Source organism: Pristis pectinata, chromosome 35 (genome assembly GCF_009764475.1).
Source record: "Pristis pectinata isolate sPriPec2 chromosome 35, sPriPec2.1.pri, whole genome shotgun sequence".
NCBI lineage: Eukaryota > Metazoa > Chordata > Chondrichthyes > Rhinopristiformes > Pristidae > Pristis > Pristis pectinata.
In genome coordinates this window covers 15,565,767-15,585,138 of record NC_067439.1, presented here as the reverse complement: position 1 = coordinate 15,585,138, position 19,372 = coordinate 15,565,767, and the positions used below count along the sequence as shown (strand labels likewise).

Below are 19,372 nucleotides of genomic sequence, written 5' to 3'. Positions count from 1 at the left end.
TGAGGGCACAGCCTCAGAATAAAGGGATGTCCCTTTAGGACTGAGATGGGGAGAAATTTCTTCAGCCAGAGGGTGGTGAATCAGCGGAATTCGTTGCCACAGAGGGCTGCGGAGGCCACGTCATTGGGTGTAGTTAAGGCAGAGATTGATAGGTTCTTGATTGGTAACGGGGTGACGGGGAGAAGGCAGGAGAATGGGGTTGGAAAAAACCAGCCATGATTGAATGGTGGAGCAGACTCGATGGGCAGAATGGCCTAATTCTGCATGGTCTTATGGCAAGGGTTTAAAATAATTGGTGGAAGATTCGAGGGAGGTGAGGGAAACCATTTTCCCCAGAGATGGTGGGGAGTGTGCCTGAGAGGGTGGGGGGGGGGGTGGGTGGAGGAACCCTCGTCACAGTGCAGGGGTGTGGGCTTGTAGAGCAGTGACCCGCAGGGTTACCGACGCAGTGCTGGGACGTGGGACTAGGTGGGGTAGCTCTTCTTTTACCAGCACAAACTCAATGGGCTGAATGGCCTCCTCCTGTTCTGAGATCCTCAGCAGTCAATCCTCGATACGCTGGCTGCCATTCCCAACCCCGCCCTGTACCCAGACCCTGCCGGGCAGTGCACTAGGTTGTGGTCCGAGTGTGGTCAGCACTCCAGGCCCTGGGCCCACAAACTTCCATCACCCTTCATCAACCTTCAGAGGCATCAACCAAATTCCAGTGCTCCTGAGATTCCCACTCAGTGTGTCCCAAACCTTCATCTCCATTTCCGGCAGACTCCAGGCCAGTAGCAGGGGTTCAGCGACCCTGCGTCGAACCACGGCTGCTGTGCCTGAGGCCCAGCTGATGTAGCTCACCCTGCCACTGGGATGGGAAAGGGCCGTCCAGCTGTGGAGCATGGCGGAGTGGTCTCAGTGACCAGTGTGGATCCCTGACACACGGTGACCACTGTGTGAGTGGTTAGTGCCCTGTCTGATCCAAGCATCAGCCAGAAGCAACCATTAGTGTGGCCCATACCTAGTGCTGGCCAGGAATTAGCGTTTAACCCTTGGACACCCAGGGGAAGAGCGATGGAGGCACTGAAGGCTGAACACACTTTCACTGGACTTCTGCGTTGGAGCCAGGGCCAAGAGCCCAGTCCACTGCAGCCAGTGTTGCTCAGAGAGGCCAGGCCTGGGTGGTGCTGGGTATCTCACTGGTCCACCAGGCAGGCGACGTCATGAACACAAGCAGGTGCTGAGCCGGCGGACTCTCCCAGTCGGCCGCCTGTTTGGTTGGTTGAGAAGGTCTCAGACTTCTCTTGGACCCTGCAGGCGCTGAGACAAGGCCGGGGAGGGTGGGGTTAGGGGCAAGGGCTTCCCGGCACAGTCGACACCCACCTCATCCTTCTGCCTCCTGCTGCAACTCCCCAACACACAACAAATAATCCAACCACTTGCCCCTGTCCCCCCCCCCACCCCCCGTGGGAACCTGGAGAGGGAGGGGGTAAACGGCAGGAGGAGGCGATGGAAGCAGCTCACTCTGGTGGGGGAGGTAGCACTGGTGATGGGCAGATTGGGCAGCCCCTACGATCCTTGACCTCCAGCCACTTACCGAGACGCTCCGGGGGAGAAGCCCACCCAGCTCCGTGCGAAGATCTGCCACTTTGTGAGGTAAACACGCTGTGTGCCGGTGAAGGGGGGAGTGTGGGTGGGACTGGGGGGAGTACGTGGGCGCATCACCTTGTCTCCGGCCCACCCACCGGGACCCTGCCTCCCGAAAGGACAGGGGGTGACCTTGCTCCTCCACTAGTGGGGCTGCTCCCCTCTCCCCCCAGCCCCCCACGAGAGCTCCACTGACACGCTCGATCCTGGGGGGGGGGGGGCGGTGGTCGGAGGGGGCAATGGGCAGGTGCTGAATCCAGGAGCAGATCCAACCAGAGAGTGGACCGCACAACTGGTGGAAATGCTCGGAGACAACCCCAGGGTCAGGTGTTGGACACAAACGGGGGGAGAGCAGGAACATGGCATTCACTTGGAGGCTTGGCCGCCGTCCCATGGAATGGTGGGGTAGGATCGGGGGGCCAAATGGCCTGGTCCTGCCCCAATTTCCTACATTTCTGTATGGCTGTGATTGTTGCAGTCACTGCAACTGCCCTCCCTCATTTGGGTAAAGGTCTCAGCACCCTGTGGTTCGAGGTGTGTGAGGGAGGGGGGGGAGTCACACTGAAGCAGGAGCCATTCACTCCCTCACACCTGCCCTGCCATTCAATAACACCATGGCCGACCTACCTTGGCGCACTGACTCTACACCCCTTGATTCCCATGTCACCAGCCGGAGACGGTCGGATCCAATCTCTTTCCCTCGGGGATGAATGGAGGACAAACTCCTCCCTCATGGTAAACTGTAAATGTCGACGCGGTTTCCTGCAGGGAACCACATCTCCTCTGTCTACTTGCCCAGGTGGCATTTGCCAGCCCTGTCCGCTCTGCTTCCGCCACACCCATCTCTGAATCCAGAACATGGCTTTATGACCTACGCAAAGGTTCAAGCTCACAACACGCTCAAAACCGAGGGAGTGCCACCCTGTCAGCGAGACACATCAAACCGAGGCCCGTCTGCCCTGTCTGCTGGGTGGAAAATTGCCCGGGGCGCTGTTGGAAGGGGGCAGGAGGGCAGGGAGTTAACACTGGGACACCAGAGACTGCAGACACCGGAATCTGGAGCCACACATAATCGTCTGCAGGAACTCAGCAGGTCGAGCAGTATCTGTGGGGGGGGGGGGTGCGGAATTCTTGATGTTTCAGGTCGAAACCCCTTCATGGGGGCTGCTGGGGAGTTGACCGTGTTGTTTCTGTCCCTCTCCAGGTACTGGATCGCTCACTACCCCGTGGTTTTCACAGTGGACTCCAAGCTGGAGGACGTGATGTCGCAGTTCTGGGAGCTGGTGAGAGGTGAAGGCGAGGAGTCTCACTGCCAGCTCATTGACACCTCCAACATGTGAGGCACAGAGCGTGGGGTGGGGGTGGGGGTGGTGTGTGAGGTGTGGGGTGGGGTGGGGCTGGAGCTGGGTTGTGGGGTTGGTGACGGTGTGAGGGCTGGGGTTGGTGCTGGGGTGTGAGGGGTGGAGCCGGTGTGTGGGGTAGGGTCGACGTGTTGGGTGGGTGTGGTGTGTTGGGTGGGGTTAATGCCGGTGTGAGGGGTGGGGTGGGGCTGGTGTGTGGAGTGTGGTGTTGGTCTGAGTGTGTGGGGTGGGGTTGGTGCTAGGGTGAGGGGTGGGGCTGGTGCTGGGGGTGAGTCAGGACCACTGGACCAGGACGTGGTGGATGATTCACTGCAGGTTGTCCCAGGTTCTCAGCCCAGCACAAGGGGTCACAGGTGTGCAGCGCAGGGACAGGCCCTTCCATCCCTCTCCTTCCTGCCGGCATCCTGGTCTGGCACTGCGGGATGTAGATCGGTGGGGGGATTCATGTTCCTGGCCCCTACCTCAGGACAATGGCAGGGCACTCGGAAAGGAACACGGGACAAGGTGTGATAGTGTGTGGCCCTGATGTGTAATCTGGGTCGGTACTGCAGAAGTGACAGGCAATAGGAAATGCCCGGTGGTATCTCACAGTCGGTCATTTCAGATTACATCTATTCACTGTTGTTTTGCATTGTAAAATGTGATTGAATTTCCTGCAGTGATGTTTTAATTGCTGAGAGGTCCAGAGCTGCCTTACAGCTGGGATCTGACACACACCCTCAAAACCTAAACCAGCGGCTGAGTGACTATTAACTGGAGGGTGGGTGAGCAGGAGGAGGGGGAGTGGAGGAGAGTGCTGAAGAGTGAGGGTGAGTGAGGGGGAGGGAGGAGTGAGAGGGACTGAGGAGGGCCACCTCGACACAGTGAGTTGCTGGGACTTGGTGCGCTGTGTAAAGGGGCAGTGGAGGCAGATTTCATGCCCCCCCCCCTTTGAAAGGGGGCAGGTGGGGGAAGGTAAGGGGCTGGGAGGAAAGAGGGATTCATTGGATAGCACTCTCGAAAAGGCCATCATGACCACGATGGGCCTAATGGTCTGTACTTCACATTGTGTTCGGATGGGGTAGGAGTTTATCCTGATCCATGTCCTAAATGCCCCGTGTTCTGTGTTGCACCGTGTCCTGTGTTGTATCGTGTTCCGTGTTGCACTGTGTTCCGTGTTGCACCGTGTTCCGTGTTGCACCCTGTTCTGTGTTGCACCGTGTTCTGTGTTGTACCCTGCTTCTGCAGTAGTTACATGGACTTTAGTTTCAGAAACAGAGCGCAGCACACGGCCAGTACCATGTGGTGCTCTAGCAGAAGGAACTAAGTCCATCTCCTGCTGCCTACAGCCCGATGTGATGGTGCTGAGGTCATTGGAGAGCTCCATGACCTGTCCAGCTCCAGTGGACGGCCTGGGTGACTGCTCCCCAGCCTGAACGGGACATAATGTTTCTTCCTCCTGTGTTTGGCAGTCACATGCAGGACTGGACACGTAAGTACACACTGCACGGCACGCCAAACAACAACAAGAAGCGGAAAGTCTCGCTGCTCTTCGATCACCTGGAGCCGACGGAACTTGCCGAACACCTGAGCTACCTGGAGTTTAAGTGCTTCTGCCGGCTGTCGGTGAGTGTTTTATATTTATTCGAGGGGAATGGGCTTCGCAGGCTGAGCCAGCATTTCACTGCCCATCCCTTGTTGCCCTCGAGAAGGAGCTGGTGAGCTGCCTTCTTGAACCGCTGCAGTCCTTAAGGGTTTATCCACAGTGCTGTCAGGGAAGGAGTTCCAGGATTTTCACCCAGAAACGGTGATATTTTTCCAAGTCAGGATGGTGTGGGGCTTGGAGGGCAACTGCCAGGGGGTGGTGTCCCCGTGCGTTTGCTGCACTTGTCCTTCTAGCTGGTGGAGGTGGTGGGTTTGGGAGGTGCTGTCTGAGGAGCCTTGGTGAGATGCTGCAGTGCATCCTGTAGATGGTACACACTGCTGCTACTGTGTGTCAGTGGTGGAGTCAGTGAGCGGGTGTGGATGGGGTGGCCATTAATCAGGCTGCTGTGTCCTGGATGGTGTCGAGCTTCTTGAGTGTTGTTGAAGCTGCCCTCACCCAGGCAAGTGGAGAGTGTTCGGTCACACTCCTGACTTGAGCCTTGTAGCTGCTGGACAGGCCTTGGGGAGTTAGGAGGTGAGTTTCTCACCACAGGATTCCCAGCCCCTGACCTTTACTTGTAGCCACAGTGTGTATGTGGCTATTCTCGGTTAATGGTAGCCCCCAGGATATTGGTAGCGGGGGATTCAGTGATGGTAATGCCCTTAAATGCCAGGGGGTGATAGCTGGATTACTTGGCCAAGGGTGATAAGGATTATTGTGGGCCATTTGATGGGTTAATTGGCCACTGTAAATTGCCCCTAGTGTGTAGGCTGGTGATGGAATCTGGGGGGAATTGATGGGAATGTGGGGAAAATGGGTTACAGGGAAAACTAGTGGGGAATGGGATTGTTCTGTCAGCTGGCAGGCACTTGATGGGCTGAATAGCCTTCTTCTACATCAGAAGGAAATGTGGAAAAGAGAGCCATTGGTTTAGCCCATGGGAACATAACGAGCAGGAGCAGGCCATTCGGCCCCTTCTGCCTGGTGTACCGTTCGGTAAGACCATGGCTGAGCTTGTATCTCAGTGCCATGTCCCTGCCTTAACCATCCTGGTTACCTTACTATTAGCTGGAGAGGGCCAGATGTACCATTCTCACCCTCTCTGGGATGTATGGAGGACAACCCCCTCATTGTAAATGTGGCCATTCCCACGATGTTCCCCAGGGTGCCAAGTCCCATCAAGCACTGCCTGCTCCACCTTTAGTTTGGGGCACTCTCATCTCTGAAGCAAGATCGTGGCTTCAGGGCCCACTCTAGAGGTTCGAGCTTAGGACACCGGCTGACTTTCAGCACAGTCCCAAGGGAGCCCCTCCCTGTCAGCACTCCCGCCTTTCGTTTCATTACCAACATTTGTCCTAAAAATATGTTCTGCTTTATTGTTATTTGTGGGAGCTTGCTGTGCACAATGGCAGCCATATTTCCTACCTTAGAACAGTGGGTTACATTCCAAAGGCCCTCTGTTGGCTATGAAGAGTGTGGGTGTATTCAGAAGTTGTGATGGACGCTTTATAAACACCTCTCCTTTCTTCCAGTACCTGGATTACAGGAGCTACACGGTCAGTGGGTGTGTGAGAGAGAATCCGGCCTTGGAGCGGGCTGTGTCCCTGGTGAACGGGATCTCCCAGTGGGTCCAATTGATGATCCTTAACAGGCCCACTCCGGCCCAGCGAGCAGAGGTCTTCACCAAGTTCATACACGTCGCTCAGGTACTAGACCTAGGGGTTGTCCCCGAGGAAGTCAGTCACCCAGGCATGTTGGTTGCTAGGCAACCTTACACATTGGGGCAACAGAGCTGGATTAAGATTCCCACGTGATCGCATCAAAAATAATTACTTTTACTCTCTGAAGAGTTGCATTTGATTAAATTAAACAGTCACAACATTCTCAACTCAGGATCTTCACAGCTCATTCTTTCTCCTGGAATCTACTGAAGCACAAAGTTAGTATTGGCCAAGTCGTCGGCATTGGTCTCAGGCAAATTCCCAGAAGGGATTTCCCCTCTGGAGGCTTCTCACTGAGTTAGGTGGAACGTTTTATCTATTAGTTCACTGGGTGTGGACATCTTACTGTCCGTGAACTGCTGAGGCACTTGAAGCTTTTCCATACAGACTGAATTACTTGACCTCTCCAGCTGTCACAATGGGATTCGAACTCACATCTCCACATCAATAGTTCTGTAAGTCTGTACCACCAGAAGCTACAGCATAGAACCAGGCCATTCATCCTCACTGGTCTGGGGCAGAGTTTGTGCCCAATGTGTTCAGGTGAGGGCCTTTCCTCTTGTGGGAGAACCTACAATGTAAGGGTCATTGTTTAAGTACAAGGGGTTGCCATTTAAGGGAAGAGGTTATTTTTCTTTCTCTCAGAGGGCAGTGAGTCTATGGACCTCTCTTCCTTGCGGTACAGTGGAAGCAAAGTCTCAGAGATTATCAAGGGGAGGGAGGCTACTGGGGGGGGGGGGTAAAGGGGAATGGAGAGTTGAGATCACAGTCAGATCTCGTTGAATAGCAAGGCCTGTGCCAGCTCCTAATTCTTTCATCCACGTTGGACAATTAACTCTTTTCCCATCTTTCTCCCAGTCTCCGAAACAGGAATTGAAACAAGAACTACTTCCTGGAGCGTGTCTCTGCAGCGAGCAGTTGTAACTGGGAGATGTTCCCCCTTTCCAAAGGGGTGTGTCTTTGTTGGGAAATGCTGCCCTTTATTTCTGTCGCAATATCACAGATGATCATTTGCATCTCGGTCATCATTCTCCATTGCTGGCAAACATGTAGATGGTTGCCACATCAACCGTGAGGTCACGTATGAGCTCAACATCTGGGCGAGTCATCTCTGGGCCAGTTTTTACTTTCAGTTTTGGGGAGTTTTTTGCCATTTCTATTTGTCTTCGGTATAATTGAGTATTTTTTGTTATTGAACAAAAACGCAAAAGATGCATTTTTTTGGTACTCTCAAACATAACCAAATCTGCAACATTCACAAACATTGAGCGAGTGCATTGCCTCCCGTGGGATCGCGCGCTCTTTTGTTTTTGCCCCCTTTCTGCCCTTGCCTCTCACTCTGCAGCCCTCACACTGCTGCCCAGCCTGTCCCTTTGCCCAGCAGCCCGTGCAAGCATTTCCAAATCCACTTGAGATGTTCCTAAAGAAAAATGATCAAAGAATATGTTATTGTCAACTGTGGCAAATCACCTGTTCCCTGGGTAGGGCTTCCAAGTTTCTTTTAAACTTTTACTGTGTGAAACTGGAAAATCCAGCTCTGAGATAGTTGATGTTTCTTCATTGGGCGGCACGGTGGTGCAGCGGGTGGTGCTGCTATCTCCGAGCTCCAGGGACCCGGGGCCGATCCTGTCCTCGGGTGCTGTCTGTGTGGAGTTTGCACGCTCTCCCTGTGACCGTGTGGGTTTCCCCCAGGTGCTTCCGAAAACGCGCTGTGAATTAAAGCAGTTGATGTGCACGTGAGGGAGGATGAGTTATCGGGATGTTTGAGGGGCAACGGGGCTGATGGGATTACTCAGTGTCGGCGTGGACGCAATGGACTGATCAGTGTCCTGTCTTATAAGCAGTAAGATAGAACATAAGGTACAACAGGCTTCTGTTCCCTCACAGAAACTCCGGCTGCTCCAGAACTTCAACACACTAATGGCCGTCATCGGAGGGCTGTGTCACAGTGCCATCTCGCGTCTCAAGGAAACCAGCTCCTACCTCTCGCAGGACGTCACCAAGGTCTGTCTGTTTACTCACGGATCTGCCAATTAGCTCGAAGCTGCCTCTTGTTCAGCCAGGTCACAGGGCAACAGGGTGTCTGGGAAATAAAACCCCAAGTGGCCAAAACAGCAGGTGTGGGGGTACAGAGTTAGTCGTTAGTTTGGGACCGATGAGTAACGTATTCAGTCCAGGGTCAGGGTTAAGGAGTCTGGTGATGATACCAGAATTACCAGTGGGGTGGAGAATGAGCAAGAAGGTTTCTTAGGCAGAAAGGAATTCACGGTCTGGTTTCACGGACAGAGAACCGGCAGATAGAGTTTAATTTGGAAAAGTGCGAGGGAATAAACTTCAGAAGGACAAATAAAGTGATGGAATACACAATAAATCGGAGGAAGCCAAGGAACTGAGGGTAGAAAGGGCAGTGCACTGGTGCATCTGGTAGAGCCACTGTCTCATAGGTCCAGGGCTCGGTGCTGGGCCCACTGCTGTTTGCCATCTATATCAATGACTTGGATGAGAATGTACAAGGCGTGGTTAGTACATTTGCAGATGATACTAAAATAGATGCTGTCGTAGATGGTTCTCAGGATTTACAGAGGGATCTTGATCATCTGGGTAAGTGGGCCAAGGAACAGCAAATGGAGTTTAATTCGGGTAAGTGTGAGGTGTTGCATTTTGGGAAGACAGATCAGGGTAGGATTATTACTGTGAATGGCAGGGCCCTGGGGAGTGTTGTAGGACAGAAGGACCTCAGAGTACAAGTGCATGGTTCCCTGAAAGTGGTGTCACAGGTAGATAGGGTGGTGAAGAAGGCTTTTGGCACACTGGCCTTCACCGGTCAGGGGACTGAGTATAGAAGTTGGGATGTTATGTTGCAGTTGTACAAGGTGTTGGTGAGGCCACATTTGGAAAACTGTGTTCAGTTTTGGTCACCCTGCTGCGGGGAAGATGCCATTAAGCTAGAAAGAATGCAGAGGAGATTTACAAGGATGTTGCCGGGACTCGAGGGACTGAGTTATGGAGAGAGGTTGAGTAGGATGGGACTTTATTCCTTGGAGCGTAGGAGAATGAGGGGTGATATTATAGAGGTGTATAAAATCATGAGGGCCATAAACAGGGTGAATGCACACAGTATTTTTCCCAGGGTTGGGGAATCAAAAACTAGGGGAAAGGCATAATAGGAACCTGAGGGGCAAGATTTTTCACCCAGAGAGTGGTCAGTGAATGGAACGAGCTGTCAGAGGAAGTGGTTGAGGCAGGTACAATAACATCATTTCCAAAAAAAGATGTATGGGTTAGGAAGTTGTGGGTGTGCTATGTTGGCGCCAGAAGCATGGCGACACTTGCGGGCTACCCCAGAACATTCTACACAAAAGATGCATTTCACTGTGTGTTTCGGTGTACATGTGACTAATAAAGATCTTATCTCATCATTTAAAGGACACTTGGACAGGTACAAGGATAGGAAAGGTTTGGAGGGATGTGGGCCAATCGCGGGCAAGCTTAGGTGGGAATCTTGGTCAGCATGGACCAGTTGGGCCGAAGGGCCTGTTTCCGTGCTGTCTGACTCTGTGACTTTATGCAACAAAGCTGGCCATCCCCTGGTAACCCTGTTCCTTTCTCTCGAATGTAGGCATTGAACGAAATGACTGAGCTCCTGTCCTCGTGCAGTAACTACAGTAACTACCGCCGTGTCTTCAGTGAGTGCACCGGGTTTAAGATCCCCATCCTCGGGGTCCATCTGAAGGATCTGGTCTCGCTGAACGAGGCGCTGCCAGACTATATCGAAGATACGAAGATAAACCTGAGCAAACTGCAACAGATGTACAGTCGCATCTCCGAGCTGACCCGAATCCAGAGCTGCACTCCCCCCTTCGAAGCCAACAAGGACCTAGTACATCTCCTGACAGTGAGTCCACCACACTAGCCTTCCAACTGGACAATCTGCTGGAAGAACCTTGGGAGAATCTGATGCAGGGTCTCAACCTGAAACATCGACAGTTCCTCTCCCCCTCACAGATGCTGCTCGACCCGCTGAGTTCCTCCAGCAGATTGTTTGTTGCTCCAGATTCCGGCATCTGCAGTCTCCTGTATCTCCTTCCAATCTGAAGTGGGCTGGTCACTAAACAAAGGACAATCCCAACCGACCCAAATCAGGGAAAGATTCTGGACAAGGAAGTGTAATGTGATTCCAAGTGCCACATTTTTACACATCATTTGGTCTCACTCTATCCAAGATATTCCCCTTGTTCTACCTATCTCTCCCCCATCTGTTTCCTCCCTTTCCAATCTGATGAAGGGTCTTGGACCTGAGGCATTAACTCTGCTTCCCTCTCCACAGATACTGCCTGACCTGCCAAGTATTTCCAGCAGTGGCCTTTAACCCAAAGCCTCTGAATTCTATCAACAGTTTACCTGTGTGGACAAGCTTTACCCACGCGTCCTGATGCCCTTAATGTCAGAACTTGTCTGATGTACTCCCGTGAACTAGCTCAGGGCGTTCGACCACGTGAAGGTTGTAATGCAAGTGGAATTTGTTGCCTGATGGTTAGGGACTCTGCTTGTGACAGAATTCTTCCCAGCAGTCTGATTTGTGAGTGACTTATGTTGAGGGAGGACTAAGGTTGGAGTTTGGTTCAAACCCAGAATCCCTAGGAGGTGTTGTTACAAAGCCCCCTCCCTGAACTGTCAGGAACATCCCAGTTTCCAAAGCAAGAAGGAAACGCCGCAGTAACCTTTCCACTGTTCATCTTAAAGATGGAGAACCCCCTCTCGTGGAAAGGGGTGAGCTTCACCTCAAGGGTTGGCTTGGGTCTAGCTTCAGGCATCCCAGAAGTTAGCAGAGTGTCCCCAGTGCCCGAGCCTGGCATCTTGGCCTCCACGTGCCAGCGGTTCTCTCCGGCCACCAGGGAACGTCCCACCACGCCGAGCCTCCACCAGTGAAACACTCCCAGACTTCACGGCAACATCGATGGCACCACATCACATGAGAGGCACCATCGGGTCAGGTGACCAAAAGCTTAATTTTAATGAAAATCGGAGTTGCACAGCTCTGACACTGGAAGTGAGCGGAAATCTTGGAGGTTGGGGCTGCAGGAGGTAGCAGTGCTGGGACTGCAGAGGATAACAGGAGATACTGAGAACGAGCTAGTTCACGGGCCCTGTAAATGTCCTGGTGTCCATCCACCAGACACAGTTCACATCTCCCGCTGCTCTCTGTGCCCTCGCCTGGTCTTTGCTGAAGTTTTTGTCCATTTCTCCCAGCTATCGCTCGACCTGTACTACACCGAGGATGAAATCTATGAGCTGTCTTACACAAAGGAGCCCAGGACTCATCGAACGGTGGTAAGTGAACCTAACACCAACATAATAGCCCCTTGAGCCTGCTCCACGCTAACCTGACTGTCTGACTGTAATCTCATCTCCCCAGTCCCCTCTACCTGTGGTAACCTTTCATCCCTCGCTGATCAAACATCTATTTGTCTTAAAAGTATTCAAAGACTTTCCCCCCACCGCTCTTTAAGGAAGAGAGCTCCGGGCTCCTGCTGAGACATAACTTCACCTCCTCTCTTTAGTTTTAAACAGTGATCCCTAGTTCCAGATCCTCCCACAAGAGGAGACGTCCCGCACCCACCCTGACCCACCCCCAGGGTTCTCGACCCGAAACGTCGACCATCCCTCTCCCTCCTCGGATGCTGCTGGACCCGCTGCGTTCTGCCAGCAGTCTGTTTCTCCCCTCCCAGGATCTGCCTGATGGGGTGTGAGGGCCATGTTGGGTACGAGTGCTGTTGTGGAGCCGCAGGGTTTAGGTGGGCTGGTGATTCCACACTGTAGTTCCGGGGGCACGGTAGAACTCCAAACGTCCACTAATCCGACGATCGGGAGATCCCAGTGGTTTGGCATCTGGCTCACCAGGTGCTGATTTACACACCATGCCTTCAGTTGCTGAGATTCCTTAAAGCTAGCCCTGGATCTACTTCCAACACTCCTTGGAATCCTACTGAGTCCACCAGAAAACGTATGCTTACACTGTGTAACTCTATTAGGTGTGTGTGGGAGTGTTAATACGATAATGTCCGCTAGTCAGTCTGCTCCTCCAGCAAGGCCGGTTAGTGGACAATAGTTGACTTACTCTCTCAATATCCACAACCATTGATCCAGACTCTGCTTCCACCTCTCTCTGAGGACCAAATTTCCAAAGACTCATGACCCTCGGCCGTGCAGTGAGAAGGAGCATTGCACACGGAGAAACCACAGGGTTTCTGCTGGTACACCCCCAGAATGTCAGCGAGAGACGGACACAGCTCTCCGGCGCTGGTCATTGACGCCATGTCGGTGAGGAGTTTCAGTAGATCAGGAGATCTCCGCCCAAATTCACCATCTTACGTTGGTTGGAATTTGAAGCTTTCTGGCTAATATAGAGTGAAGTATTCCACAGCAGTGGCACAGCAGGTCATGCTGCTGCCTCCCAGCCCCAGTGACCCAGGTTCGATCCTGACCTCGGGTGCTGTCTGTGTGGAGCTTGCACATTCTCCCTGCGACCGTGTGGGTTTCTCCCAGGTGCTCTGGTTTCCTTCCACGCTCCAAAGACGTGCAGGTTGGTGAATTAAATTTCCCCTGAGAGATAGAATCTGGGGGGAGTTAATGAAATATCAGGAGAATAAAATGGGATCAGTGTAAATGGGTGTTTTATGGTTGGTGCAGACACACTGCGCTGAAGGGACATCGACAGACTCTCCCACACCTGGGAAAGGTTGTGCCGGACATGGTGTCTGGGTGTTCTGAGCTGCCGTAACACTGCTCCCATTGTTTGCCCCTGGTCTCTGGCCGAGAGAGTTGGAGAGGGGCCTGAAACATCCTTGAAACATGTTTCTGTCCTCTGGATCGCCTGCTGTCTCAGAGTTCTGAATACAGCTCTTGTTTGTGTGTGTGTGTGTGTGTGTGTGTGTGTGTGTGTGTGTGTGTGGTCACTGTGTGTGTGTGAGTGTGTGTGTGTGTGTGTGTGGTCACTGTGTGTGTGTGAGTGTGTGTGTGTGTGTGTGTGTGTGTTTGAGTGTGTGTGTGGTCACAGTGAGCGTGTGTGTGTCCTAGCCACTCCCCAGCCTCCAGCACCGCTGACAGTGGACCCGTCCCCTCTCTGTTTCCAGACAGTCCCCCCCTGCAAACCGCCTGTGGTTGTTGACTGGGCCTCAGGAGTGGCCCCAAAGCTCGACGCCCTGACCATCAGCAAGCACGTGCGGCAGCTGGTCGACGTAAGTACCCGAGAACCGACCGTGATGTCAGCACCGTCAGTGCGATCAGGCAACGGACCTGTTTGGTGAGGGGTTAGTGGGGGTGGGAGGTGTGAATATGGTTCGAGGGAAATAAGAGATTGTCGCTGGGAGATGTGGAGAAACCGATGGATCTGGGTGAGGCAGGCTGCTGATCTCCAACGTCAGAGACCCTTCCATGGAAGGATACACTACAGAGCTTGTGTGCCGGCCTTGGTGAGAACCCAAAGTGTCCACTGGTGATCCTCAAACGTCGAGTGGATGAAAGGCTTCCCACCCTCCCTCACCCACAGGATTCGGCTCGCCAGTGGAGTCACCTTTCACCAGCTCCTGATCGGCTGACGTGGGGACGGGGGTGCTCTGGGGCCATCCAGGGAATCTCCTTTCACCATCTCAGCTCCTGATCGGCTCACATGGGGATGGGGGTGCTCTGGGGCTATCCAGATGGTCCCTTCCCTCCTCTGGCCCTGCAGGAAGATGCTCAGTTACCCCTGATGCCCTGGTTGCCCCCACTGTCATGGTCTGCGGGTGCATCTTCCACAGTTCCCTGGCCGTGCTCACTGAGGTACTGGTGACTACCTGGGCTCCGGGGAGGTGACAGCCTTTGTCTCACAGCAGTGTTCCCAGAGTCTGATACCCTCTGATTCCACTTACTTTCTCCTGGGCTCTCTCCAGCACCAGCCGGCACGGACAAGCTGTTGGTGGTCCGCTGTATGAGGGTCCCGGTGATGGTTCTGCCAGGGTGCTGAGGAGAGGGGGATGGGTGTGGGCTCAGGAGGTGCAATGTTAGGGTGTGTTTCCATCCATGAAGGACGCACACTTCACAAATGGTGTTACCAAGGAAACAATTCACGGGTTCACAGCGGTCACACTGCGGGACACTTGATGGCTGCTTCATCTCAGGGTTTTGGAGCCTTGGAGACAAGGAAATGACCTGAATCATTTTGTTATGAATTGGCCTGTGAAAGACAAATTAAGTCAACGTGCTCGATCACACCTGGACCCAAGAGTGTCCTTCAAGCCATTCCCAGCCATTCCCTCACAGTGATCCGACTACCCCATCTCACCAGCCTCCTCCATCTCTGAAGCCCACCAAGATATTGACCATCACTCCACCACTGACTGTCAGCCGACAAGTCCCAGAGCTTTGAATTTCCATCCATAAACTGCTCCTCACTGTTCCTTTCCTCCTTTCGGGAACACCTAAAGAAGGTAACCCTTTGAACAAATCTTTGGTCAACTTCCCTCTTATCTCCTCACATAGCTCAATGATAGTTTTTTTTTAGAGTCATGGAGCACTACAGCACAGAGCCCTTCGGCCCATCTAGTCCTGGTTTTCTGCCTAGCCCCAACTACCTGCACCCGGACCATATCCCTCCAAACTCCTCCCATCCACGCACCCATCCAAACTTCTCTTAAATGTTACAATTGAACCCGCATCCACCACTTCCGCTGGCAGCTCGTTCCACACCCGCACCACCCTCTGAGTGAAGTAGTTCCCCCTCAGATTCCCCTTAAATATTTCACCTTTCACCCTAAACCTATGACCTCTAGTTCTAGACTCACCTAACCTAGGGGAAAAAGCCTGTATTTGAACTGATCTACACCCGTCATAATTTTGTATACCTCTGTAAGATCTCCCCTCATTCTCCTGCGCTCCAGGGAATAAAATCCTAACCTACTCAACCTCTCCCTATAACTCAGGTCCTCAAGTCCCGGCAACATCCGCGTAAATTTTCTCTGCACTCTTTCCTGTAGGTAGGTGACCAGAACTGCACACAATATTCTACATTTGGCCTCACCAATGTCTTATATAACTTCAACATAACATCCCAACTCCTGTACTCAAGGCCCTGATTGATGAAGGCCAAAGTGCCAACAGCTCTCTTTACGACCCTATCTACCTGTGATGCCACTTTCAAGGAACTACGGATCTGTGTTCCCAGGTCCCTTTGTTCTACCGCACACCTCAGAGCCCTACCATTCACTGTGTAAGTCTTACCCTGGTTTGTCCTCCCAAAGTGCATCACCTCACACTTGTCTGCATTAAATTCCATCTGCCATTTCTCAGCCCATTTTCCCAGCTGGTCCAGATCACTTTACAAGCTTTGATAGCCTTCCTCGCTGTCCACTACACTCCCAATCTTGGTGTCATCTGCAAAATTGCTGATCTAGTTTACCACATTATCATCTAAATCATTAATATTGATGATAGACAACAGCGGACCGAGCACCGATCCCTGCGGCACACGACCAGTCACGGGCCTCCACTCTCTGGCTTCTCTCGCTGAGCCAACATTGAACCCAATTGACTACTTCATCCTGAATGCCAAGCAACTTAACCTTCTGGAGCAGCTTCCCATGTGGGACTTTGTCAAAGGCCTTGCTAAAGTCCATGTAGGCAACGTCCACCGCCTTTCCTTCATTAACCTTCCTGGTAACCTCGTCAAAAAACTCTATTGGATTGGTTAGACGTGACCTGCCACGCACAAAGCCATGCTGACTATCCCTAATCAGGCCCTGTTTATCCAAATACTTATATATCCTGTCCCTCAAAATACCTTCCAATAATTTACCCACGTCTGACATCAGGCTCACTGACCTATAATTTCCTGGCTTATTCTTAGAACCTTTCTTGAATAATGACACAACATTAGCTCTCCTCCAGTCCTCCGGCACCTCACCCGTGGGTAAGAACGTTTTAAATATCTCTGCCAGGGCCCCTGCAATTTCTGCACTAGCCTCCCACAAGGTCAGAGGGGACACCTCATCAGGCCCTTGTATGATAACATCTTGAGAAGAAACTTAGGATGTTTTTGCTCTGTTAAAGGTGCTATATACATGCTGGTTGTTGTTGTATCCTAGTTGAATTATTGATGTGTGTGTCCTGGGGAAGAGAGTGGATGTGGATAGATTACAGGAGCTGGCATGGTGCCTCAGTAGTTCAGTGAGGGCTAAACATCGCATCTAGCTGAGGCAAGGTCCTTTCTGCAATAAACACAGATGACGCTGGAAATTCCCAGCCGGTCAGCCTGCATCTCTGGAGAGAGAAACAGAGTTCGAGCCAATCTAATAGAGACCTGAGAGGTTCCATGTAGAAGCCTCTGACGAAGGGTCTTCGACCAGAAATGTTTACTCCATTTCTCTTTCCACAGGTATCTTGTTTTGTTTCAGATTTCCAGCACTTGCGGTGTTTTGTTTGCAAGAGAGAAAACCAGTTATTGTTCAGCTGCAGAGAGGATGGGAAGGGGGTGGATCAGGACAAAGGAATTATCTGAAAATGTAGATGGGTCAGTTAGTAAGTTCACAGATAACACAGAGAGTGGTGGGATTGTGGACAGTGTGGAGGGCTGTCACAGCAGAATATAAATCAGTTATAGATATGGACAGAGAAGTGGCAGATGGAGTTTAACCTGAGCAAGTGTGAGGTGTTGCGCTTTGGGAGGTCAAATGTAAGGGGAAAATATACAGTTATTGGTAGGACCTTTAAGAGCACTGATGTACAGAGGGATCTTGGGATCCAAGTCCATAGCTCCATGAAAGTGGCCACGCAAGTAGACAGGGTGGTAAAGAAGGCGTGCGGCATGTTTGTCTTCGTCAGTCGGGGCACTGAGTATAAAAATAAGGAAGTCTTGCTGCAGATGTATAAAACTTCGGTCAAGCTGCACTTGGAGCACCATGTGCAGTTCTGGTCGCCCCGTTACAGGAAGGATGTGGAGGCTTTGGAGAGGGTGCAGAAGACGTTCACCAGGATGCTGCCTGGATTAGAGGGTATGAGCTATAAGGAGAGATTGGGCAGACTTGGGTTGTTTTCTCTGGAACGACGGAGGCCGAGGGAGGACATGAGAGAAGTTTATAAAATAATGAGAGGCACAGACAGAGTAGATAGCTGGGATCTTTTTCCCAGGGTTGAAATGTCAAATAATAGAAGACATGCATTTAAGGTGAGAGGGGGAAAGCTTTTCTGTTAAAACACAGAGAGCGGTGGGTGCCTGGAATGTGCTGCCAGGGGTGGGGGTGGAGGCAGATACAATTGAGGAGTTTCAGAGTCTTTTAGGTAGGCTCATGGATGTGGATGGAGGAATATGGGTCATGGGCAGGCAGAAGGTATTTAGTTTAATTTGACATCGGAGTCGGCACAGACACTGTGGGCCGAAGGGCCTGTCCCTGTTCTGTCCTATTCCAGGTTCTCCCTCCTCAGGATGAGGCCAGTGTTGCTCTGGGGATAAGCTGCTGATGAAGTTATCTCGTGGACAGGGTCATGAGGGCAGCTGGAGAGGGGGACACAATCAACGGAGTGTCAAAGCCATGAAATTCGGCGGTGAAGGAAATGCCCACTAGGACAGGTAGTGCAAGGGGGAGAGGAAAGCTGAGCCAGCAGATGACCCGTGGCAGAACTGGAAGAGAAAATGCCGGAAATATTCAGCAGATCGGGCAGCATCCTTTAATATTGATCAGTGTGACTGGCTTTCAGCTGTGGGTTACCCTAACAACATGAATAAAACAGCCATAGGAAAGCTGGGAGAATATTTGAAGTGAATGAGTTAAAAACAGCTTGCATTTATATAGCACCTACCTCATGGTGAAACATTGCAGCAAGTGCATTAGCAAACCAGCTTCAGCAGTGAGGCACAGAGATGTGAGGACGGTGCCGAGGTAGGTCACCGGTGGGTTGAAGTAAGATGTGGGATAAGGAGGCTTAGGAGGGGATGGGGAGTGTGGGAATTGGGGCAGGAAGAGGTTGCTGGGATAGAGAGTGGCCCTGGAGGGATTAAACATAGAAACCAAGGAAATAGGAGCAGCAGGAGGCCATTCAGGCCCTCGTCCCTGCTGTACCACGATCGTGGCTGCTCATCCACCGGCGCCCAGTTCCCTCCCCCTCCCCATATCCCTTCGTCCTTTGGACTGGGAGACAAGGATTGGAATTTCGAAACTGAGACACATGAGTGAAGGACCAAAGGACGGTGCTAGGGTCCAACCGTCAGCGGAAGGGCCCACAGCTCCTCAATTCTCCTCTCAGTGAGAGCTCGGGATTCCCTGCTCCGTCATAACTTGGGTCACTGGATCTCCCTCCTGTACACTGCAGACTTGGGCTCCTGGTGTGTCCTTCGTAGTATAAAACTGGGCATTTACAGGAGAGAAACATCACTGAACCATGCAGCCTTCTGAAACTGGATTTCACCAGGTTAGGCTGAGGCTTAGAAATTTAACATTTCTTTAACATAGAAATGTTAAATCCCAAAAGCAAATTGTTGGAAATCTGAAGTATAACCAGAAACTGCTGGAAACACTTAGCAAGTCAGGCGGCATCTGTGGGGAGGGAAACAGCCAACATTTCAGCTTGCAGAGCCTTGCAGCTGGTGGTGTGATATTGTCCTGACACTTTCCTCTCTCACCCTTTAGTCCGTATTTAAAAACTACGACCATGATCAAGATGGTTACATTTCCCAGGAAGAGTTTGAAAAAATCGCTGCTAGTTTTCCATTTTCCGTCTTCATCTTTGACAAAGATCGGTAAGTTGGACACCCTGTTTCCTTTGTACACTGTCTGAATGTTCACTCTGCCCTGCGAAGCCCATTTGACAGTGCTCATGTCTCATTGGGTTAATCAGCAGTGGCTCATTGGACTTGGGGTGTTTGCAGTTTTGTTGGGGTTGATAGTCTCCAGAAGGACTTCCCGTAAACCAGTCCCCTGCGCGGAATTAATGCGCACTCAAACTTCCTGGACCTGTCGAGCTGAGTTCAGCCGATTTGGGTCTGTGTCCACTGGTGGTGAAGAGGC

The 19,372-nt window shown here is 52.0% G+C and overlaps 1 protein-coding gene across 7 annotated transcripts in view; it reads left to right on the top strand.

The window, feature by feature from the left end:
* Positions 1-19,372, top strand: part of rasgrp4 (RAS guanyl releasing protein 4) — a 223,122-nt gene that overhangs the window by 98,635 nt on the left and 105,115 nt on the right. For all 7 annotated transcript variants that reach the window (XM_052044432.1, XM_052044431.1, XM_052044430.1 and 4 more), the window contains exons 4-12: positions 1,576-1,638; positions 2,834-2,965; positions 4,442-4,595; positions 6,147-6,320; positions 8,223-8,339; positions 9,955-10,230; positions 11,586-11,666; positions 13,469-13,573; positions 18,995-19,104. In XM_052044432.1, coding sequence (XP_051900392.1) covers positions 1,576-1,638; positions 2,834-2,965; positions 4,442-4,595; positions 6,147-6,320; positions 8,223-8,339; positions 9,955-10,230; positions 11,586-11,666; positions 13,469-13,573; positions 18,995-19,104 — 1,212 coding nt within the window. The remainder of the gene's footprint in view (positions 1-1,575; positions 1,639-2,833; positions 2,966-4,441; positions 4,596-6,146; positions 6,321-8,222; positions 8,340-9,954; positions 10,231-11,585; positions 11,667-13,468; positions 13,574-18,994; positions 19,105-19,372) is intronic.